Source organism: Arachis stenosperma, chromosome 10 (genome assembly GCF_014773155.1).
Source record: "Arachis stenosperma cultivar V10309 chromosome 10, arast.V10309.gnm1.PFL2, whole genome shotgun sequence".
NCBI classification, from domain to species: domain Eukaryota; kingdom Viridiplantae; phylum Streptophyta; class Magnoliopsida; order Fabales; family Fabaceae; genus Arachis; species Arachis stenosperma.
The window spans coordinates 26,177,271-26,202,969 of NC_080386.1; the positions used below are offsets into that span (position 1 = coordinate 26,177,271).

Below are 25,699 nucleotides of genomic sequence, written 5' to 3' on the forward strand. Positions count from 1 at the left end.
AAGTGAAATTAGTGCAGAGACCCAATCTGAAGGACTATTTTGAGAATTTAATCTAGTTTGAGGTGGACAAAAGTATACACAAAAGATTATAAATATCAAAATACACTTGAAAGATTATTTTGGATAGACAAAAATATCGTACCATTAGTGAATTTGTAAAACCTGAGGTGTACTTTTGTTCTTCGAAATCAATCATCCGAGTGTACTTTTATATTTATGAATTTTGGCATGCACTTTTGTCCATGCCAAACTCTTTTATATATACTTTTATTTATTTACTTTTTATTTTTTTTATATTCACTCTTTCTTAAATTAATTATTTTTTATTGTATAAAATTATTAACAGAAATATTAAATTTTATTAAATATTTATAAATTAAAAGGTAAATATTTTATGATTAATACAAGTATTTTTGTTTAGTTTTTACGTTTAAAGATTAATAAAAGTAAATATTTTATAAAATATTTTTGGTTCACTTTTGAAATTCTACAAAAAATAAACAAAAATATTTTTATTAATCATAAAATATTTTTTAATTTATAGACGTTTAATAAAATTTAATATTTCTTTTAATAATTTTATACAATTAAAAATAATTTATTCAAAAAATAACAAATATAAAATAAAAATTAAATAAACATAATAATAATATTTAATTAAATATTTTAGATTATATATCGGATGTTTTAGATTATATATATTAAATAAAAAATATAATATATGATTATATAATATATTTAAAAGAAAAGCGTAATATATAATAAAAATGGTCAAATATAATTTTGATCTCTAAAGTATAGGTCAAATTTTTTTGTTTCTAACCTTTTTTGTATACGAAATCGTTCATAAAGTTTAAAACCAACTTTTAAAATCGTCATTTTTATTTAAATATTAAAATTTTGGACTAAACTATCCATTACAAAAAATTATAAAATAAAAAAAATAAAAAAAAGAGAGTGTCATGCGAAGGAAAAGGAAAGAAGAAGAAGGGAGAAGGGAAGAAGAAGAAGAAACTGTCAACGATCCACTTTTACTTCTACGTTCACTATCACTTCTGTACGATTTTGGTTTCTAAAGTAAGGATGATTTTAAAACCAAGTTAAACTTCAGGGACGATTTTGTATGTAAAAAAAAATTTAGAAACAAAAAAATTTTCGATCTATACCTTAATGACCAAAACGGTATTTAATCCTAACAAAAAGCAATTTGATTCGGTGGTAGTTAAGATGTTCTTCCTTCTTTAAGTTCTTTATTCAAATCAACTAAAAAAGTTTTTTTTTTTAGTTTTAGAAAATATATAGTATACTTTGAAAAATTTTATTGAAGAGGAAACATGTGTAGTGTGGAGTGACACCCGTATCCAAGATCCAGTCAAGCTTTCAAATCATGTTTAGTTAGAAAAAGGACGTCATATATACTTGCGAATGGTACAAGTACAGTTGGAGTCAAATTTACACTATGAGATAGGAGTTGTTGGTCATGATACTAGAATAAAACCATTAAGCTAAGACTTTTTTTTTTGTCTATCTGAAAATAATCCAATACTAATGAAAAATAGATCCTCTTTATTTTTTTTAACATTTTAAAAAATAAAATATAATCTTTTATTTTTAATTTTATAAGTAAAACAAAAAATAAATTAAAAAAATAAAATATAAGATTAAATATTAGATATCATTTATTTTTTTTCCACCGAAAAAAATCTACTCCTATACTGATGCCGTTCTTTCGTTGAGCTTGATAATTTTGCCGAGTTCACCACTCTCTTTAGCAACTTAGTTGGTGGTGGCAATGTTACTGACAAAAGTATTGTTTGCCTCAAACTTTTTTTGTAGGTGTAGAAGATAACCATTCTTTTAATAATATGCATCTATTGTGTGGTCATTCTTGCCACGGCGTGAATGTCTTTAAAAATTCTACTATATTCTCTTCTTAATCTTCCACCACGCGCTCTTTCTCTCTCTCTATTGTAACTTGTTCAGAGAGTTCAAAATGAAAAAAGAAAAAAAGAAGAGAGTTTAGCAAGAAGTGAAATTTAGAAACTGAGAGAGAGAATTGAAGAATGAGTCTCAAGATCTGAAATTATATCTACAAATTTTATATACATTGTATATTTTTATCTAAGATGCAGATAACTAGCTAAATTAATTTACATAATAATTAATTTTATGCCAGCTTTACAATAATTTAACTAATTTTTTCAATTTGGTTAAGTTTCAGCTTCTAGTTGCTGTGTCTAAATATTATTTGAAAAAGATTTTTTTTAGTTATTATTTTTTATTAAAACATAGTTAAATAAAGAATATATTGAATAAAAAGATGAATATCGACGAATATCATATCTAAAATATATTGAATACACATATATGACAACTCAATAAAATATTTATATTTTATAAATAATAAAAAATTTAATTAGTATTTTTTTAGAAAAAATAATTAGCAAAAATAAAAAATCATATAGGACTTATTTGGACGAGCTTTTAAAAAAAAATTTTTTGAATTAATTTTTTTTAAACAATCTTATGAAAAAATAAAAATAATTTTATATTTAAATATCTTATATAAAATTTTTTTTATTTATCAATTATGTTTGAATATAATGATATAAACGTATTTATTTATTTATTTATTATATAAAAAATATATTTTTAAAAAAATATAAATTATAACTTCTCAAAAAAATAATTTTTTTATTTTTTTAATAATTTTATTTTTACTATTAAAAATTTATCAAATACGTTAAAAAATAAAAAATATTTTATCATTAAAAAAATGTTTTTTATTAAGATAATGGCCATCTTATTCTTATTTAAAAAAAGATTACTCTAAATTCTAAATCAATAAAATCTGAATGGCCGAATCCGCAATGGGAGGCAAGATCGATTTGAGATAGAAAGCATCAGAGTTCAGAGCTGAACCAAGTAAGCATGGCTTCCTCCTCTTCTTCTCGATCGGTAAGTATGAATATGATTATCCTTTTCTTTTTCGTCATAAATCAAAGGCAAAGGCATGGCGAATCGAATTGAATATTGATAATGGATCAGGATCAGGATCAGGAGCGTCCAGGTTTAGGTTTAGGGTTATGTGAAGGAGAAGAAGAGTACGGATCAGAATCGGGTTGGGTGGAAGCTCGAAGTTCATGCGATCATCTGTGTTCCCTCTCCCCTGATCTCAGCCATATTCCAGCCCCTCAGAATACTCCCTGCTACGAGTGAATCACCTTTACCTTCTTTCGTTTTTGCTCGCTCTTCCCTTTTGCAATTAATTAATTAATTAATATTATTTCTGATTTCAGGTGCCAACACCCGTCTGAAAACTGGTTGTGTCTATCGTGTAAGGAGGTGCTGTGCAGCCGTTTTGTGAACAAGCACATGCTGTCCCACTCGCGGCGCACCAACCACTGTGTGGCACTCAGCTTCAGTGATCTATCAGTCTGGTGTTTCTCCTGTGACGCTTACTTGGATGCACAACTCATCCCACAGCTACGCCCCGTTTATCAACTTGCCTATATCTTGAAATTTGGCCAACCTCCGCCACTTCCTCAACACAATTAATACTTCCTCAACTTTTTAATTGTTCATTATTCTCAGTACTGTCTCTGCTTTTAATTTTTTAGTTATCTTTAGCCTCCACTTGGCGTATGCTTCTTGCATTGGATATTTGGAAACTTCAATTCTGTGTATATCTCTAGGATTTAGGTGAATTTTTCCATAAATTTTTAATAAAAAAAAATGAATTCTAGATCTTTTAAGCGATAAAAAATCTAAAATCATGTCATAAAAATACATGAATGAGTATAAGTTTTCTGCTGCATTTCTCTGTGCGTCAATAGCTTTTTATTCTGTAGGTCGACTGCATTTCTCTTCAGCGGCTTGTCATTTCATAGATGATATTTCATGGCCAAAAATCTTGTTAATTATTCCCCTCATAGTTTGCCTCCTGTGTCTCGTTTGCGTAATAAGATACTAATAATTAAGGTAATTTGCATTAATACAGTACAAGATAATGAAGTTTACCCACGAAATTACTAATGAATCATGATCACGAATTAGGACAAAAATATATAATTATTATATTCATTTCAATTACTAAAATTATTCAATTTATAAGGATTTACCAGAGAAAGTATTATCAGCTTGATCAAGTTTTTACAAAGCGATAGACGATAATAATGAATTAATGATCTTCCATAATAAAATCTCAGATCATTTCGTGATCTTGAACGACCAAAAAGGAGAACAATAATTTGAAGGGGTTTTCTCTTTTAAACATATGGTATGTCATATGTTATGGTTGACATACAACTTGGCATTAGAGACCCTTTCATTTAGAACTTGAATAACACTCGTAGAGAAATTTTAGGTAGTAATTTAATAAAGCAGTAAACAAATGGTGATGTATAAGGCCTAGTTCTTGAAAAAATGGGATTTATTTCTGAAGAAACGGAATTTTTTTGGGAATTCACTAAAACAACAAATATCTCCAAACACTTCTATTGCCTTATCAAGCACTTTAATCTATATCATTACTCTATCATCAACAAGCAGGCATTTCTATTAAGTTAAGCTGGTCGATTCAGTCGCGAAAAACCTAGTTTTTGAGCTGCTTTGGCTAGGAATTTTAAAATTCTGATTTTTGTGGTCAGACTCAGTTTAACGAGCCGAACCAAATCTAAAAAAAAAAAAAAAGATATTATAATATTATTATATTATTATTTTATCTGCTTGAGTATTATTATATTATTATTTGACCTGTTTTAATTAAAATAAAAGATAAGATTAATAATATAATAGTTGGACTCAGAATCAACTGGTATAAGTTAATACTAATATTTTCTGATGAATATAGCTATACTAATACTTCATCATATATTTTTTATTCACATGATTATCATGTTACTGGTATTATTTATACTAGCAGCTCATACGTTTATCACTAAATGGGTTGTCACTTGTGTTCTAATAATCTGTAATTATCCGTTTACTGAAATTTTTGCAACAAACTCTGGTGACTAAGCACCTTAGTGACACGGCCTATTGGGAGACATTTCCAGCAGCTTCCACTTTCTTCTTCCAGCCGTGACTTCCTTGGAGAAAAAGAAAGAAAACTTCTATGAAAGCCTAAGCTTCAAGCTTAGATCTTTTACTCTCTTAAACTCCAATAAAAAAAATCCAAACCGATTAAAGTGATCCTCTCTTCCTTATCTTCAAATCCATATCACTTTTCATAGAGCAAAATCAGATATGGTGGTTGTTCTTCCTCCATGTTAAGTTCGGCCAAGGAGCATCATGTTAAACTAGTGCTTTTTTTATGTTTCTTCTTAGATTTCTTGTCGAGTTGACTTGTGAGTCAAGAAATCTCCATTTTCAGCAATATTAAGGTGAGAAAATCCTACTTGACATGCTGCTGAAGGTTTCGTTGGTTATGCATCTTGGTTTTTAAAGTTGTTTTTTATTAAAAACTAGGTGAAAAAGTGAATTAGGAAGATTCTTGGTGCAGCCGGTTTGGAGGCAACAGCAAAGAGGTAAGATTTGGTAAAATTATTTTTGATTAATTTTGTTCTTGTTATGTGATTGCTGGGCTGTTGATTGATACTTGAAATTGAGTGTTATTATGCTTGATTTGTATTGAAAAATTGATGAAAAATGAGCTTAGCAATTTGGTTCACGGAGCAGCATGAAATCCGAATTGTCCAGCCCTGTTTTGATATTATATTTAAGCTGGAATCTTGATGAAAGTGATATGATTTGGCGGCTGAAAAATGGAATTGAAAGTTGAGAAAAATCGATTAACTAAAAAATTGAAAAACTAGTTAAAGATTAAGTGAAAATTTGATGAATTTTGATGTTGTTGGTTCGGTTTCTTGAGGAACAAAAAGCCATCAGCAGCTTTGATTATTCTGAGGTCAAAACATAAATATAAAAAAGTTTGGGACAAATATATTTAAATGAAAATTTGGGAGGCCAAAGTTTAAATTTCAAAAATTAGGTGGTTAAAGTATAATTTTTAAAAAATTTGGGGGTCAAAATAAAAATTTCAAAAGTTTTTAAATGAAATATTATTAAATAAATTTTAATAATAAAATAAAATAGTAAGATATTATTATTTTATTAATAATACTATTTTATTTATAATAATATAATAATAAAGTGATAAAAAGACAAGGTTTTTTAAAAGTCTTAGGAAGACAATTTTATGCTCATAATTTTATATTTCTCTTCATGAAACACTTAAGGAGAGGTAAGAACATGTGAGCAGATAGGAAACGAGTGAGAGTTAGAACATTTAAGGAGAGGTAAAAATAGATTGAGAAAACAAACAAAAGATGACGATAAGAACATTAGTGAGGGGCAAGAACAAAATGAGAAAGTAATGAAGAATAACAGAAAGTGAACGAACATAAAGTATCAATATGAATAATGAGAATAATATGTTAACAATCTATTGCAAGGAGGCAGCCAGATAAATAGTGGTGCGACCACTTCAGATTACTTTCCAGGAATACTAGAAATTTTGTCTTGCCAGTTGAGACTGTAACGTTGCCCACAGAGGTATCATCAGATTACAACACAGTTGTGAATGTTGTTCCTGTAGGACAAAGAAGAATGCCTACAGTTGATTATTATGTTTGGCATACTTTGGCTAGCAAAAGCCTTTCTGTAAGAAAAAAAATGATGCTTGTAGTGGGTATGCTAATTGGAAATCGTATGTAATTATCGGATGTTGTCGAGAGCGGGTGTGTAACTGACAAATGAGCTTAGGACCTACACTAGGACTAGACATGTATGATCTTTATGTGAACATCATTATCTGTTGTGCATTTTTTATGTTTGTGTTCTGCTTCTTGTATTTCTCTGTTTGTACTTTGTTTTTTGTTTTCTCTATGTACCGTATGTTTATGATTCTTGAAATATTTCACTATCTGGTGATAACGACAAAAGCAACTAACTCGGCTAATTGACCTGAGCTTACTAAGAACTCCTAAGTTCTTACTCCTTTTGATAGAAACGGGCATCCTGTTTTACGAGGTTGATCAGCCCTACATATACGAGGACCCAGTGTTTCAAAGCTGCTACACATTAACCTCAGAGCCTCGGATATGACTATACGTACTATGTGACCACCCTTTTCAGCACTCATTAGTTAGTCCTTCCTTTGATCCTGACACTCCTTACGAGTTTTCATTATCATGGCTTTATCCCGATGCACCAGGATATCCATTTCCTGATGGACCCGGACATCCTCACCCAGCACAGCCAGTGAACCAGGCGACACCTAAGCCTGTAGAGTTTGCTGAGCCAATACTAGTTAATGACTATATTCCTGCAATTTCTCCAGAGTGGAATTTCTCTCCATAGCCCATAGTTCCAGATGCACAACCCAACAACCAGCTAGGACTTCCCAAAAAAGTAGTTGCTCCAATATATGCGAACGGATATGTGCTCACCATCAGTCGTGTGAGTAGCGACAGCAGTGCTACTACTGGTAATATTATGGTGATCCCAGATGACGACGAGGAAGAGAATCCGGAGATGGATTTTGAGCAGGAGTTACCATCGTCTAGTAGTGACCAGCCAGTGGGTGAGCCCCATGATAACTTGTCTAATAGTGACACTCTAGCATAGCACTAACTTTTGTATAGACTTTTGTTTGTGTTAGAACACCAGAGAAACTAGGAGCTTTAGTGTTGCTAGGCTAGTGGTGCACGAAATTGTGATCACTACTTTTCACAACTCAAATAATCCCCGATAATGAATCCAAAAACTTGGTGCTCAATACCATGGTATAAACACAACTTCGCACAACTAACCAGCAAGTGCACTGGGTCGTCCAAGTAATAAACCTTACGCGAGTAAGGGTCGATCCCACGGAGATTGTTGGTATGAAGCAAGCTATAGTCACCTTGTAAATCTTAGTCAGGCAGATTCAAATGGTTATGGATGATATATGAATAAAGCATAAAATAAAGATAGAGATACTTATGTAATTCATTGGTGAGAATTTCAGATAAGCGGATGGAGATGCTTTGTCCCTTCCGTCTCTCTGCTTTCCTACTGTCTTCATCCAATCCTTCTTACTCCTTTCCATGGCAAGCTGTATGTTGGGCATCACCGTTGTCAGTGGCTACAGTCCCGTCCTCTCAGTGAAAATGTTCAACGCACCCTATCACGGCACGGCTAATCATCTGTCGGTTCTCAATCAGGTTGGAATAGAATCCATTGATTCTTTTGCGTCTGTCACTAACGCCAAGCCTTCAGGAGTTTGAAGCTCGTCACAGTCATTCAATCATTGAATCCTACTCAGAATACCACAGACAAGGTTTAGACCTTCCGGATTCTCTTGAATGCCGCCATCAATTCTAGCTTATACCACGAAGATTCCGATTAAAGAATCCAAGAGATAAACATTCAAGCCTTGTTTGCTTGTAGAACGGGAGTGGTTGTCAGGCACGCGTTCATAAGTGAGAATGATGATGAGCGTCACATAATCATCACATTCATCAAGTTCTTGAGTGCGAATGAATATCTTGGAATAAGAACAAGCTGAATTGAATAGAAGAACAATAGTAATTGCATTAATACTCGAGGTACAGCAGAGCTCCACACTTAATCTATGGTGTGTAGAAACTCCACCGTTGAAAATACATAAGAACAAGGTTCAAGCATGGCCGAATGGCCAGCCTCCCAATGATCTAAGGACTAGACGTCCAAAGATGATCCTAAGATCGAAAAATGATCCTAAGATACAAAATGATCAAAAGATATATAATACAAAAGCAAAAAGTCCTATTTATAGAGAACTAGTAGCTTAAGGTTTACAAAAATGAGTAAATGACATAAAAATCCACTTTCGGGCCCACTTGGTGTGTGCTTGGGCTGAGCATTGAAGCATTTTCGTGTAGAGACTCTTCTTGGAGTTAAACGCCGGCTTTTGTGCCAGTTTGGGCGTTTAATTCCCATTCTTGTGCCAGTTCCGGCGTTTAACGCCGGGCAGTTTTGAGCTGATTTGGAACGCCGGTTTGGGCCATCAAATCTCGGACAAAGTATGAACTATTATACATTGCTGAAAAGCCCAGGATGTCTACTTTCCAACGCCGTTGAGAGCGCGCCAATTGAGCTTCTGTAGCTCCAGAAAATCCACTTTGAGTGCAGGAAGGTCAGAATCCAACAGCATCTGCAGTCCTTTTTAGTCTCTGAATCAGATTTTTGCTCAGGTCCCTCAATTTCAGCCAGAAAATACCTGAAATCACAGAAAAACACACAAACTCATAGTAAAGTCCAGAAAAGTGAATTTTAACTAAAAACTAATAAAAATATACTAAAAACTATCTAAAACATACTAAAAACATACTAAAAATAATGCCAAAAAGCGTACAAATTATCCGCTCATCACAACACCAAACTTAAATTGTTGCTTGTCCCCAAGCAACTGAAAGCCAAATAAGATAAAAAGAAGAGAGTATGCAATGAATTCCAAAAACATCTATGAAGATCAGTATTAATTAGATGAGCGGGGCTTTTAGCTTTTTGCCTCTGAACAGTTTTGGCATCTCACTTTATCCTTTGAATTTTAGAATGATTGGCTTCTATAGGAACTCAGAATCCAGATAGTGTTATTGATTCTCCTAGTTAAGTATGATGATTCTTGAACACAGCTACTTTATGAGTCTTGGCCGTGGCCCAAAGCACTCTGTCTTCCAGTATTACCACCGGATACATACATGCCACAGACACATAATTGGGTGAACCTTTTCAGATTGTGACTCAGCTTTGCTAGAGTCCCCAATTAGAGGTGTCCAGGGTTCTTAAGCACACTCTTTTTGCCTTGGATCACAACTTTGTTTTTTTCTTTTTCTTTTTCTTATCTTTTTTTTTTTTCGTTTTTCTCCCTTTTTTTTCGCTTATTCTTTTTTTTTTTTTGTATTCACTGCTTTTTCTTGCTTCAAGAATCATTTTTATGATTTTTCAGATCCTCAGTAACATGTCTCCTTTTTCATCATTCTTTCAAGAGCCAATATTCATGAACCACAAATTCAAAAGACATATGCACTGTTTAAGCATACATTCAGAAAACAAAAGTATTGCCACCACATCAAAATAATTAATCTGTTATAAAATTTAAAATTCATGCAATTATTCTCTTTTTCAATTAAGAACATTTTTCATTTAAGAGAGGTGATGGATTCATAGGACATTCATAACTTTAAGGCATAGACACTAAGACACTAATGATCACAAGACACAAACATAGATAAACATAAGCATGATTTTTTGAAAAACAGAAAAATAAAGAACAAGGAAATTAAAGAACGGGTCCACCTTAGTGATGGCGGCTTGTTCTTCCTCTTGAAGATCTTATGGAGTGCTTGAGCTCCTCAATGTCTCTTCCTTGCCTTTGTTGCTCCTCTCTCATGATTCTTTGATCTTCTCTAATTTCATGGAGGAGGATGGAATGTTCTTGGTGCTCCACCCTTAGTTGTCCCATGTTGGAACTCAATTCTCCTAGGGAGGTGTTGATTTGCTCCCAATAGTTTTGTGGAGGAAAGTGCATCCCTTGAGGCATCTCAGGGATTTCATGATGAGTGGGATCTCTTGTTTGCTCCATCCTTTTCTTAATGATGGGCTTGTCCTCATCAATGGGGATGTCTCCCTCTATGTCAACTCCAACTGAATAACAGAGGTGACAAATGAGATGAGGAAAGGCTAACCTTGCCAAGGTAGAGGACTTGTCCGCCACCTTATAAAGTTCTTGGGCTATAACCTCATGAACTTATACTTCTTCTCCAATCATGATGCTATGGATCATGATGGCCCGGTCTAGAGTAACTTCAGACCGGTTGCTAGTGGGAATGATTGAGCGTTGGATAAACTCCAACCATCCCCTAGCCACAGGCTTGAGGTCATGCCTTCTCAGTTGAACCGGCTTTCCTCTTGAATCTCTCTTCCATTGGGCGTCCTCTTCACAGATGTCTATGAGGACTTGGTCCAACCTTTGATCAAAGTTGACCCTTCTAGTGTAAGGGTGTTCATCTCCTTGCATCATGGGCAAGTTAAATGCTAACCTTACATTTTCCGGACTAAAATCTAAGTATTTCTCCCGAACCATTGTAAGCCAATTCTTTGGGTCCGGGTTCACACTTTGATCATGGTTCTTGGTGATCCATGCATTGGCATAGAACTCTTGAACCATTAAGATTCCGACTTATTGAATGGGGTTGGTAAGAACTTCCCAACCTCTTCTTCGAATCTCATGTCGGATCTCCGGATATTCACTCTTTTTGAGTTTGAAAGGGACCTCGGGGATCACCTTCTTCATGGCCACAACTTCATAGAAGTGGTCTTGATGCACCCTTGAGATGAATCTCTCCATCTCCCATGACTCGGAGGTGAAAGATTTTGCCTTTCCTTTCCTCTTTCTAGAGGTTTCTCCGGCCTTGGATGCCATAAATGGTTATGGAAAAACAAAAAGCAATGTTTTTACCACACCAAACTTAAAAGGTTTGCTCGTCCTCGAGCAAAAGAAGAAAGAAGAGAGTAGAAGAAGAAGAAATAGAGGAGATGGAGGTGGCTTTGTGGTTCGGCCAAAGGGGGGAGAAGTAGTGTTTAGGGTGTGTGAAAATGAAGGAGTGAAGATGGGTTTATATAGGGGTGAAGAGAGGGGTAGGGTTCGGCTATGAGAGGGTGGGTTTGGGTGGGAAAGTGGTTTGAATTTGAATGGTGAGGTAGGTGGGATTTTATGAAGGATGGATGTGAGTGGTGAAGAGAAAGATGGGATTTGATAGGTGAAGGGTTTTTGGGGAAGAGGTGTTGAGTTGATTGGTGAATGGGTGAAGAAGAGAGAGAGTGGTGGGGTAGGTGGGGATCCTGTGGGGTCCACAGATCCTGAGGTGTCAAGGAAAAGTCATTCTTGCACCAAGTGGCGAGCAAAATTGCTCTCTGTGCCAATTCTGGCGTTAAACGCCGGGCTGGTGCCCATTTCTGGCGTTTAACGCCAACTTCTTGCCCTTTCCTGGCGTTTAACGCCAGTCTGGTGCCCCTTTCTGGCGTTAAACGCCCAGAATGGTGCCAGACTGGGCGTTAAACGCCCATTTGCTGCTCTTACTGGCGTTTAAACGCCAGCAAGGTCTTCCTCTAGGGTGTGCTATTTTTCTTTCTGTTTTTCATTCTGTTTTTACTTTTTTAATTGATTTTGTGACTTCTCATGATCATCAACCTACAGAAAACATGAAATAACAAAGAAAAATAGATTAAATATAACATTGGGTTGCCTCCCAACAAGCGCTTCTTTAATGTCAGTAGCTTGACAGTGAGCTCTCATGGAGCCTCACAGATATTCAGAGCAATGTTGGAACCTCCCAACATCAAACTTAGAGTTTGAATGTGGGGGTTCAACACCAAACTTAGAAGTTGGTTGTGGCATTCCAACACCAAACTTAGAGTTTGACTGTGGGGGCTCTGTTTGACTCTGTTTTGAGAGAAGCTCTTCATGCTTCCTCTCCATGGTGACAGAGGGATATCCTTGAGTCTTAAACACAAAAGATTTTTCATTCAATTGAATGATCAATTCTCCTCTGTCCACATCAATCACAGCCTTTGCTGTGGCTAAGAAGGGTCTGCCAAGGATGATGGATTCATCCATGCTCTTTCCAGTCTCTAGGACTATGAAATCAGCAGGGATGTAATGGTCTTCAACCTTTACCAGAACATCCTCTACAAGTCCATAAGCTTGTTTCTTTGAATTGTCTGCCATCTCTGGTGAGATTCTTGCAGTTTGTACCTCAAAGATCCCTAGCTTCTCCATTACAGAAAGAGGCATGAGGTTTACACTTGACCCTAAGTCACACAAAGCCTTCTTAAAGGTCATGGTGCCTATGGTGCAAGGTATTGAAAACTTCCCAGGGTCCTGTCTCTTTTGAGGTAATTTCTGTCTAGACAAGTCATCCAGTTCCTTGGTGAGCAAAGGGGATTCATCTTCCCAAGTCTCATTACCAAATAACTTGTCATTTAGCTTCATGATTGCTCCAAGGTATTTAGCAACTTGCTCTTCAGTGACATACTCATCCTCTTCAGAGGAAGAATACTCATCAGAGCTCATGAATGGCAGAAGTAAATCCAATGAAATCTCTATGGTCTCAGTGTGAGCCTCAGATTCCCATGGTTCATCATTAGGGAACTCATTGGAGGTCAGTGGACGCCCATTGAGGTCTTCCTCAGTGGCGTTCACTGCCTCTTCATCCTCTCCAAGTTCGGTCATGTGGGCCATGTTAATGGCCTTGCATTCTCCTTTTGGATTCTCTTCTGTATTGCTTGGAAGAGTACTAGGAGGGAGTTCAGTAATTTTCTTGCTCAGCTGTCCCACTTGTGCCTCCAAATTCCTAATGGAGGACCTTGTTTCGGTCATGAAACTTTGAGTGGTTTTGATTAGATCAGAGACCATGGTTGCTAAGTCAGAGTAGCTCTACTTAGAATTCTCTGTCTGTTGCTGAGAAGATGATGGAAAAGGCTTTGCCATTGCTAAACCTGTTTCTTCCACCATTATTGTTGTTGAAACCTTGTTGAGGTCTCTGTTGATCCTTCCATGAGAAATTTGGATGATTTCTCCATGAAGAATTATAGGTGTTTCCATAGGGTTCTCCCATGTAATTCACCTCTTCCATTGAAGGGTTCTCAGGATCATAAGCTTCTTCTTCAGATGAAGCATCCTTAGTACTGCCTGGTGCAGCTTGCATTCCAGACAGACTTTGAGAAATCAAATTGACTTGCTGAGTCAATATTTTGTTCTGAGCCAATATGGCATTCAGAGTATCAATCTCAAGAACTCATTTCTTCTGATTTGTCCCATTGTTCACAGGATTCCTTTCAGAAGTGTACATGAATTGGTTATTTGCAACCATTTCAATGAGCTCTTGAGCTTCTGTAGGCGTCTTCTTCAGATGAAGAGATCCTCTAGCAGAGCTATCCAAAGACATCTTGGACAGTTCAGACAGACCATCATAGAAAATACCTATGATGCTCCATTCAGAAAGCATGTCAGAGGGGCACTTTCTGATCAATTGTTTGTATCTTTCCCAAGCTTCATAGAGGGATTTACCTTCCTTCTGTCTGAAGGTTTGGACTTCCACTCTAAGCTTACTCAATTTTTGAGGTGGAAAGAACTTTGCCAAGAAGGCATTGACTAGCTTTTCCCAAGAGTTCAGGCTTTCTTTAGGTTGTGAGTCCAACCATATCCTAGCTCTGTCTCTTACAGCAAAAGGGAATAGCATAAGTCTATAGACCTCAGGGTCAACCCCATTAGTCTTGACAGTGTCACAGATTTGCAATAATTCAGCTAAGAACTGATGAGGATCTTCCAATGGAAGTCCATGAAACTTGCAATTCTGTTGCATTAGAGAAACTAATTGAGGTTTAAGCTTAAAATTATTTGCTCCAATGGCAGGGATAGAGATGCTTCTCCCATAGAAGTCGGGAGTAGGTGCAGTAAAGTCACCCAGCACCTTCCTTGCATTGTTGGCATTGTTGTTGTTTTCGGCTGCCATGGGTTCTTCTTCTTTGAAGATTTCTGTTAGGTCCTCTACAGAGATTTGTGCCTTAGCTTCTCTTAGCTTTCGCTTCAAGGTCCTTTCAGGTTCAGGGTCAGCCTCAACAAGAATGCTTTTGTCTTTACTCCTGCTCATATGAAAGAGAAGAGAACAAGAAAATATGGACTCCTCTATGTCATAGTATAGAGATTCCTTGAGGTGTCAGCGGAAAAGAAAAATAGAAGGAAGAAGTAGAAGAATTCGAACTTATCAAGAGAGATAGAGTTCGACTTGTTCCTTGAGGAATAGTGTTAGTCCATAAGTAGAAGGATATGAGAAGAGGGGAAGAAATTTTCGAAAATTAAGTAAAAGATTTTAAAAACATTTTGAAAAACACTAATTAATTTTCGAAAACCAGGAGTGGAAAAGAAATCAAGTGATTTTTGAAAAAGATTTTGAAATTATAAATCAAAAAGATATGATTGAAAAGTTATGGTTTTAAAAAGATGTGATTGAGAAGATATGATTTGAAAAACAATTAAAAAAAGATTTGATTTTTTAAAAATTAATGACTTGGCTAACAAGAAAAGATATGATTCAAACATTAAACCTTTCTCAACAGAAAATGCAACATACTTGAAATGTTGAATCAAATCATTAAATGATAGCAAGTATTTTTGAAAAAGGAAAGAAATTGATTTTGAAAAAGATTTGATTGAAAAGATATGATTTGAAAAAGATTTGATTTTGAAAAATTTTGAAAACTTGAAAAAAAATCTGCATTAAAACAAAATCTTCCCTCTTGTGCCATCCTGGCGTTAAACGCCCAGAATGGTGCACATTCTGGCGTTTAACGCCCAAAGCACTACCCTTTTGGGCGTTAAACGCCCAGCCAGGCACCCTGGCTGGCGTTTAAACGCCAGTTTGCCTTCCTCACTGGGCGTTTTGAACGCCAAGCTTTTTCTGTATAATTCCTCTGCTGTATGTTCTGAATCTTCAATTCTCTGTATTATTGACTTGAAAAGACACAAATAAAAAAAAATTTGGATTTTTTTTTAATAATCAAAATGCAACTGAAATCAAATAACAATGCATGCAAGACACCAAACTTAGAAGTTTGTATACTATTGATACTAACAAATGAGAATGCATATGAGAAACAACAAAACACTCAAGTCAAGAGAATTCAAAAATCAGAGGAAGGCAATCATCAAGAACATCTTGAAGATCACTTAAGACACATGAATGAATGCAAGAAGAACAGAAACATGCAATTGACACCAGACTTAAAATGAGACTCTATACTCAAACAAGAAATATTTTTGGTTTTTATGATTTTGAAATTTTTTTAGTTTTTTTCGAAAATTAAGTGGAAGAAGAAAATAAAGATATCAAAATTCTTAATGAGAATTCCAGGAATCGTGCAATGTTAGTCTAAAGCTTCAGTCTAAAGAAATTAGACATGGCTAGCCAAGCTTCAGCAGGACATTGCATTCAAGAGCTAAATTGATGAGAATCAATCAGCTTTGGTGATGATAAGAACATCACCTTGAAACACTAGAATTCATTCTTAAGAACTCTGAAAAATACCTAATCTAAGCAACAAGATGAACCGTCAGTTGTTCAAACTCAACAATCCCCGGCAACGGCGCCAAAAATTTGGTGCACGAAATTGTGATCACTACTTTTCACAACTCAAATAATCCCCGGTAATGAATCCAAAAACTTGGTGCTCAATACCATGGTATAAACACAACTTCGCACAACTAACCAGCAAGTGCACTGGGTCGTCCAAGTAATAAACCTTACGCGAGTAAGGGTCGATCCCACGGAGATTGTTGGTATGAAGCAAGCTATGGTCACCTTGTAAATCTTAATCAGGCAGATTCAAATGGTTATGGATGATATATGAATAAAGCATAAAATAAAGATAGAGATACTTATGTAATTCATTGGTGAGAATTTCAGATAAGCGTATGGAGATGCTTTGTCCCTTCCATCTCTCTGCTTTCCTACCGTCTTCATCCAATCCTTCTTACTCCTTTCCATGGCAAGCTGTATGTTGGGCATCACCGTTGTCAGTGGCTACAGTCCCGTCCTCTCAGTGAAAATGTTCAACGCACCCTATCACGGCACGGCTAATCATCTGTCGGTTCTCAATCAGGTTGGAATAGAATCCATTGATTCTTTTGCGTCTGTCACTAACGCCCAGCCTTCAGGAGTTTGAAGCTCGTCACAGTCATTCAATCATTGAATCCTACTCAGAATACCACAGACAAGGTTTAGACCTTCCGGATTCTCTTGAATGCCGCCATCAATTCTAGCTTATACCACGAAGATTCCGATTAAAGAATCCAAGAGATAAACATTCAAGCCTTGTTTGCTTGTAGAACGGGAGTGGTTGTCAGGCACGCGTTCATAAGTGAGAATGATGATGAGCGTCACATAATCATCACATTCATCATGTTCTTGAGTGCGAATGAATATCTTGGAATAAGAACAAGCTGAATTGAATAGAAGAACAATAGTAATTGCATTAATACTCGAGGTACAGCAGAGCTCCACACCTTAATCTATGGTTTGTAGAAATTCCACCGTTGAAAATACATAAGAACAAGGTTCAGGCATGGCCGAATGGCCAGCCTCCCAATGATCTAAGGACTAGATGTCCAAAGATGATCCTAAGATCGAAAATGATCCAATCAAAAATGATCCAAAGATACAAAATGATCAAAAGATATATAATACAAAAGCAAAAGGTCCTATTTATAGAGAACTAGTAGCTTAAGGTTTACAAAAATGAGTAAATGACATAAAAATCCACTTCCGGGCCCACTTGGTGTGTGCTTGGGCTGAGCATTGAAGAATTTTCGTGTAGAGACTCTTCTTGGAGTTAAACGCCGGCTTTTGTGCCAGTTTGGGCGTTTAACTCCCATTCTTGTGCCAGTTCCGGCGTTTAACGCCGGGCAGTTTTGAGCTGATTTGGAACGCCGGTTTGGACCATCAAATCTCGGGCAAAGTATGGACTATTATATATTGCTGGAAAGCCCAGGATGTCTACTTTCCAACGCCGTTGAGAGCGCGCCAATTGGGCTTCTGTAGCTCCAGAAAATCCACTTCGAGTGCAGGGAGGTCAGAATCCAACAGCATCTGCAGTCCTTTTCAGTCTCTGAATCAGATTTTTGCTCAGGTCCCTCAATTTCAGCCAGAAAATACCTGAAATCACAGAAAAACACACAAACTCATAGTAAAGTCCAGAAAAGTGAATTTTAACTAAAAACTAATAAAAATATACTAAAAACTAACTAAAACATACTAAAAACATACTAAAAACAATGCCAAAAAGCGTACAAATTATCCGCTCATCAGCTAGCTTGGACGCCAGCTTAGAGACTTTTTATATGAGCCAGACCCTAGAGTGTCGCGTATTATATATGTAAATATTTTTTTAGTAGAGGTTGAAAAAGGGTATACACTGACTAGTTCCTTTGTATAACACTACTTATGATGTATATGATGTATATTATCAATTTGGATATCAGTTACTTCTATTCCTTTATATTTCTGTTCATATATGCTCGGTTATTTATTCTTGTAAACGTTTTAAAAAAATTTACCCATAAAGATAGTGGTGCACGAAATTGCAATCACACTTTTGCAATCCGCACAACTAACCAGCAAGTGCACTGGGTCGTCCAAGTAATACCTTACGTGAGTAAGGGTCGATCCTACAGAGATTATTGGTTTGAAGCAAGCTATGTTTATTTTATTATTCTTAGTCAGGATTTCAATTAAAATTATCAGTTTGAATTATTAGAAAAATAAAAGAGCGTGAATTAATTACTTGTAATGCAGTAATGGAGAATATGTTGGAGTTTTGGAGATGCTTTGTCTTCTGAATTTCTGTAATGTAATATTCCATCCATGGAAAAGTGCAAAGTTCCTTCTATTGCAAGCTGTATGTAGGGTGTCACCATTGTCAGTGGCTACCTCCCATCCTCTCAGTGAAAACGGTTCAGATGCTCTGTCACAGCACGGCTAATCAGCTGTTGGTTCTCGATCATGTTGGAATAGGATCCATTGATCCTTTTGCGTTTGTCATCACGCCCAGCAATCGCGAGTTTGAAGCTCGTCACAGCCATTCAATCCTTGAATCCTACTCGGAATATCATAGACAAGGTTTAGACTTTTCGGATCCTCAAGAGTGGCCGCCATCAATTCTAGCTTATACCATGAAGATTCTGATTAAAGAATCTAAGAGAAGCTCATTCAATCTGATGTAGAACGGAGGTGTTTGTCAGGCACACGTTCATGGGTTGAGGAAGGTGATGAGTGTCACGGATCATCACCCTCTTCATAATTAAGCGCGAATGAACATCTTAGATAGGAACACACACGTTTGAATGGAGAAATAGAAACAATTGCATTAATTCATCGAGACGCTGCAGAGCTCCTCACCCCCAACAATGGAGTTTAGAGACTCATGCCGTCAAAGTGTATAAAATTTAGATCTGAAAATGTCATGAGGTGCAAAATAAGTCTCTAAAAGTTGTTTAAATAGTAAACTAGTAACCTAGGTTTATAGAATATGAGTAAACTAAGATAATTGGTGCAGAAATTCACTTCTGGGGCCCACTTGGTGTGTGCTGGGGCTGAGACTTAAGCCTCTCACGTGCTTGGGCTGTTTCTGGAGTTGAACGCCAGGTTGTAACCTGTTTCTGGCGCTGGACGCCAGACTGCAGCATGGAACTTCCGTTGAACGCCAGTTTACGTCGTCTATATTTGTGCAAAGTATGGACTATTATATATTGCTAAAAAGCCCTGGATGTCTACTTTCTAACCCAATTGAGAGCGCGTCAATTGGACTCCTGTAGCTCCAAAAAATTTATTCCGAGTGCAGGGAGGTCAGGATCCAACAGCATCAGCAGTCCTTTTTCAGCCTAACTCAGATTTTTGCTCAGCTCCCTCAATTTCAGTCAGAAAATACCTGAAATCACAGAAAAACACATAAACTCATAGTAAAGTCCAGAAATATGATTTTTGCCTAAAAACTAATAAAATTATATTAAAAACTAATTAAAACATGCTAAAATCTACATGAAAATACCCCCAAAAAGCGTATAAAATATTCGCTCATCAGATAGCAACACTCTAACATGGTAATAGGCTCATATAATGAATATTAACTATAAATTAAAAAAGTAAGTTGGTGAGCTTCGGCTTTTTGTATGATCATGACATATTAGAAGTTGGGTCGTTACATGATGTCTCTAGTGACTTTAAGGTAGCGTCTGTTTTGAAGTATTGGGACGGGAATTGGGAGACTGGGATTCAGTATCATATTTGTTGGTCTAGAGATTGGTACTAAAATTTTAGTCTTTATCCCAAAAGTTCAGTATTTCAGTACCTCCAAAAAGTGAGGATATAGGGGATTGAAATTTTTTTAAATAGAGACTAAAATTTTAATAATATTTTATATTTAAAATATTTTCATTTCAATTAATTGATTCCAATTTTACTCTTTGTGTAAATTAAATTAGATCTTCATTCTTATTTCAGTTTTTCTCTCATTTTACATTAAAATAATATTGAGATTTATTTCAATTTCTGTCTCTCAGTCCTAATCTCAATCTCTCAGTCTCTGTCCCTTTTCCAAACCCTATCTAAGGGATAGATAGCTAAGGTGGGTAAGATTCATTAACAAATTCGAATTGGACACATGACAAAGTTGGACTTAAATGAATGATAGTTTGACTCAAATAGACATGGTAATTGAACTAATGTCTCACGGTGAAATTTTTGAACCATCAAAAAATGGTAAATAATAATTAACAACTTAAGAGCACGATTGTATCAAAAAGAAGAAATTTTCGAAAATGCAATGCTCGAAAGAGTGCTAGTGTGAAGCCTCAGTGATTAGCTAGGGTTTCATATGTTGTTGGTGGCTAAGTGGCGTAAGACAGTAGGTTGCGATTTCCAGTGTGTAGTTGTCACTGGAACTCTTGCCAGAGCGGCCTCGTTTAGGTTGAAGGGTTGCATTTTTGAAAGGAGCAGAGGAGGAGAACAGACGGTGGTTCAACAAGTTCACAATTGGGGAGAAGAGAAATGTGGGTCGATGGGCGAGAGAAGAAGAGGGGCTACATAGAAGGTGGACAGTGATAAGTGACAACATATGAGTGACGATTAAAGATAAAGGAAAGTTTGGGTAGAGTTGAATGTGGATCGGATTTATGGCCAAAGTTTCGATCCGATCTGCACTAAAAATATAGGATCGGATCTAATATCCGCAGTTTTTAAGTTTGGATCCGATCTGATCCGATCCGCAAATTTGAGGATCGGATTTCGAATATATTCGCAAAACATAAAAATATTTTTAAAAGATTATTTTTATTAAAAAATATCACTAAAATTTATTTTTTCTATTCTTTTAAATATATTTACACTTAAAATAATATTAAACATATTTTTCTTATATAATAAATGAAAATAATACAACATATATGATAATTATTAGTTGAAATAAAACATAAAAAAATATTTATTTCTTTATTTCTTTATTTTTGCGGATACGTGGATATGCGGATACCAACACAAAATTCGCAATCTGATCCTATTCATGCGTAGATCGGATCCGATCCGATCCGATAGCCTTGTAGATCGGATCTATATTCGCAATTTTTGGATCAAATTCAGATAAACATCGCAGATATGCGGATCGGATCTGATCCATGAACACCCCTAAATTTGTGTAACGTATCCTCATTTTTTCCCTTCTAAATAATTATTCTTTCTTTGTCATCTTTTCTCGCAAAACTGTACAAACTAAAATAGGTTTATAATATAGGGTTTTGAGTAATTACCAAAATCAGTTTCCAAGGATTTTAAAAGCGGACATTTTAGTCTCCAAAAAAATTTAATACACAAATCAGTCCCTATAATTTTCCTCCGGCAGACATATCAGTTCCCAGGCTATTTTTCGGCATGACTCACCAACAGAAATTGCTGAATTGGCACGTTAAATCGCACACGTGGCAGTTATAAGTGTCCACGTGTGCGAAGAGGACAACACAGTCCCTGAAGTTTTTGAAAAAATGGCATCGTATTAATACTCCTCTTTCTCGTTCTTCATCATTGAAGGTCGTCCACATGAAACCCTAGTTCGTCATATACCAGTCCCCTGCTTAGTGTATTTATCCAAATTGTTGATTTTGTTTCAAACTTGTCCTTGGCGGGTTGAGATACCATAGATATTGAAAACTAGTTGAAACAGCATATGGTGCAGTAATAGGAGCAAGTGACTGATGGAGAAGTAGTGAGTTAAGGTGCGCAGCACTCCCCTGTTGTCCCATAAAGCTCTGGCCATTAAACTGTGTTGCTTGTGGCATTGGTGAGTGAGACACCATATGGGAAGTAGTGTGGGGACTAGATCCACCATAATCGATGAAGTTCGTGTTTTGTGATAACTGTCCTGTTGGAGCTTGGGGAGCTAAGTGTGAAGGAATAGATGCTATAGATTCTTGTGGCAGGTAGCTCCCACTGTTCATAGCACCATTATACCCATTTTGAGATTGATCAGATGCATGTGGAGCTCTTGAAGTAAAAAATCCATCCTGGGGTGGAATGCACTATACATATGACCATTTGATTGTGCAAGTTGACCACTGATAAACCGCTATTTTACGGTTTATCTTGTGCTTAATTCAGTAGATTTTACCCATTATTCTGACACTTATTCATAGAGATCGCATGTTTTATATTTTCCTTCCTAATTTTGTGTTATGATTGAAAACATGCTTCTTTGGCCTTAAATTTCATATTTTTAATTCTCTCTTATTACCATTCGATGTTGTGATATGTTTGCCGAGTGTTTTCAGGGTTTATAGGACATGAATGGCGTAGAGGATGGAAAGGAAGCATGCAAAAGTGGAAGGAATACAAGAAATTGAAGGAATTGCAAAGTTGTCAAGCCTGACCTCTTCGTATTAAATCGATCATAACTTGAGCTAAAGAGATCCGAATGAGGCGGTTCCAGTTGCATTGGGAACCTAATATCCGGGGCTTCGAAATGATATACAATTTGTTTCAGTTGCCTTGCCGCTAGGCGACGTGTACGTGTGGATGACGCGTACGCGTGGATAGTGTGGCAGACAAGCGACGTGTACGCGTGGGCGACGCGTACACGTGACAGAGTTACGTGCTGTACGTATCAGAAATCATTGAGGGCGATTTCTGGGGTGTTTTTGGCCCAATTTCAAGTCCAAAAACACAGATTAGAGGCTGGGAGTGGAGCAGAATCAAGGATGGACTTCTCCTTATTCACACATTAGATTTTAGATGTAGTTTTCTAGACTCTCCTCTCTCTAGGTTTTAGGTCTTAGTTTTATTCCTTTCCAATTTCTGAATTCTATCTTATTTCAATTTAGTTTTTCTTCTACTTTTAATTGCTCTAGCATTCTAGCTTAATTATTTTCCTTGTTGATTACTTCATGTTGCCAATTTAGTTTATGAATTCTCACGTTAGATTTGATTTCCCTTTTTATGCAATTTGAGGTATTTCATGTTTATTGTTTCTTCCTTTATTTGTTATCATTGATTTTGTAATTATTGGTTTTAGATTTTACATTCTCTTATTGCTTTTCTATGTTTTTATTTTGTGCCCACCAAGTGTTTGATAAAATGCTTGATTGGATTTTAAATTAGCTTTTTATGTTATTAGCTTAGATTGAGTAATTAGAGACTCTTGAATTGTCAAAATTTTTTGTTGGTTGGTGATTGAAACTTGCTAGTTGGCTTGAGCTTCACTAACACTAGTCTTTGACTAGGACTTGTGAACATAAATTAACTTTACTCACTTGACTTTCCTTCATTGTTAGAGGTTAACTAAGTGATGGAAAAAGGTAATTACCATCACAAGTGACTATGATAATAGGGATAGGAATTCTAATTATCAATCCTTGCTAGGACTTTTCTTAATTATTAGTTTATCTTCTTATCATTTACATTTCTTGTTCAACAATTAAAAACCCAAAAAGATACAATCTCATAACCAATTATAAGTACACTTTTCTGCAATTCCTTGAGAGACGATCCGAAGTTTAAATACTTCGGTTGATTTTTATTGGGTTTGCTTAAGTGAAAAATTATTTAAATTTGATTGAGGTTTAATTGTCGGTTTAGATCTATACTTACAACGCGATCAATTTTGTGAAATTCTTTACCCACGATTTTTCCTCCATCAACCACCTTGAGAAGTAAAAGGTGGCAGCATAAAGTGGCTAGTTGATGATGAAAATGCATGCAAATCAGGTTGCTTGGCATGAGATAAAAAGGGTTGTACATATTGACTGGTGGGAGTTGATAAGGTTTGCTGAAAAAATTGATCAGTGGAGACTGAAACAGCATGTGAAGGTTGATTGGGAAAATTTTTGTTCAATATTTGAATGGCATTTTGGTGAATTTGCAAGCACATCCGTAATGTTTTTTTGGATTGAATGGCAGTAAGTTAAAGCAAGTTTTTGCGATATGTATGTTTATTAAAATCAAGAGCAACAAATTGGTTGATGCTATTGAATCATGAGCAATGATTTGGCGTTGAAGTGAGGCTATTAGTAAGGACAAAGGAACGGTGTTGGTTGGACTAAATATGCAATCACAAACATCACGAAAAAAATAAATGGGAACAACATAACACACCGTTGTTTCCAATACTAAGTAAACCACTGTAGATTACATATTTTAGAACTTAGTATAAATGTCTTCAAGAAAACTATTCATGTCATAGTAGCAAGTGAACAAGATACTAGGAAGTGTCAAAACAGAAACTCTTCATGTATACAGTAGCATGAAACATAATGACAACCAAACTGAGAGTTTCCAACATAACAATCTCTCATCCAAAACTAATATGATAATAGAAAAGTAGAGAATTAAAACTCCAAAACACAGTTTAGACTAAGACACCAAAAAGTCTAATGTTATGTCTTCAGCATATAATACTGGTCACTTTTTCCTCGGATGCTTGAAACCAGGATTTGGAATAAATTGGAACATCCTTGATGTAGTACCTTTGCTGGCAGCTGCCATTGTTTCAGCTGAAATCCCTCCAGTTGTTGTTGGTGGTGGAATCAGTGGTGGAGTGCTCGACAGAATGGGGGGTGGTTGATGTGGCCTAATGATAGGTTGCTTGGCTCTAGCACTAGGTGGAATTGGCGCTTGAAAATTGCCAAAACCTTGCGATGATGGTGGTGTCATAATTATCTTCATATAACAAATAACAACTTATTAGATTATAAACCTTTGTATTAGAAGCACAACATATTCACTAAATTTTTAACTTACCACATTAGGCATTCTACCCAAGTTTGCTGTTTTTGAAAGAACCTGATGAGCATTAATATTTGATGAGCGGATAATTTATATGCTTTTTGGCATTGTTTTTAGGTAGTTTTTAGTAAGTTCAAGCTACTTTTAGGGATGTTTTCATTAGTTTTTATGATAAATTCACATTTCTGGACTTTACTATGAGTTTGTGTGTTTTTCTGTGATTTCAGGTAAATTCTGGCTGAAATTGAGGGACTTGAGCAAAACTCTGAGAAGGAGGCTGACAAAGGACTGCTGATGCTGTTGGAATCTGACCTCCCTGCACTCGAAATGGATTTTCTGGAGCTACAGAACTCCAAATGGCGCGCTCTCAACGAAGTTGGAAAGTAGACATCCAGAACTTTCCAGCAATATATAATAGTACATACTTTATTCGGGAATTGATGACGTAAATTGGCGCTCAACGCCAGTTCCATGTTGCTGTTTGGAGTCAAACGCCAGAAACACGTCACGACCCGGAGTTGAACGCCCAAAACACGTTATAACTTGGCGTTCAACTCCAAGAGAAGCCTCAGCTCGTGGATAGAACAAGCTCAGCCCAAACATACACCAAGTGGGCCCCGGAAGTGGATTTATGCATCAATTACTTACTCATGTAAATCCTAATAGCTAGTTTATTATAAATAGGACTTTTTACTAGTGTATTAGACATCTCTGGACGCCTAGTTCTTAGATCATGGGGGCTGGCCATTTGGTCATGCTTGAACCTTTCACTTATGTATTTTCAATGGTGGAGTTTCTACACACCATAGATTAAGGGTGTGGAGCTCTGTTGTACCTCAAGTTTTAATGCAATT

At 35.9% G+C, this 25,699-nt stretch overlaps 1 protein-coding gene and 1 long non-coding RNA gene across 3 annotated transcripts; both read left to right on the top strand.

The window, feature by feature from the left end:
- The first annotated feature begins 2,829 nt into the window (after window positions 1–2,829).
- LOC130956270 (uncharacterized) lies at window positions 2,830–3,991 on the top strand. Of its 2 annotated transcripts, none has more exons than XM_057883313.1 (3): window positions 2,830–2,958; window positions 3,055–3,215; window positions 3,300–3,991. In XM_057883313.1, the coding sequence occupies exons 1-3, from the start codon at window positions 2,932–2,934 to the stop codon at window positions 3,556–3,558; spliced, it is 447 nt and encodes a 148-aa protein (XP_057739296.1). In that variant the 5' UTR covers window positions 2,830–2,931; the 3' UTR covers window positions 3,559–3,991. The 2 variants fall into 2 exon arrangements, with proteins under 2 accessions (XP_057739296.1, XP_057739295.1); XM_057883312.1 differs by having other exon boundaries at window positions 3,049–3,215; window positions 3,300–3,974.
- Window positions 3,992–4,958: 967 nt separating this feature from the next.
- LOC130954981 (uncharacterized) lies at window positions 4,959–25,440 on the top strand. The gene is made up of 3 exons (XR_009076537.1): window positions 4,959–5,384; window positions 5,470–5,528; window positions 25,073–25,440. It is a non-coding gene; the product is annotated as an uncharacterized LOC130954981 (long non-coding RNA).
- The last annotated feature ends 259 nt before the right edge of the window (window positions 25,441–25,699 follow it).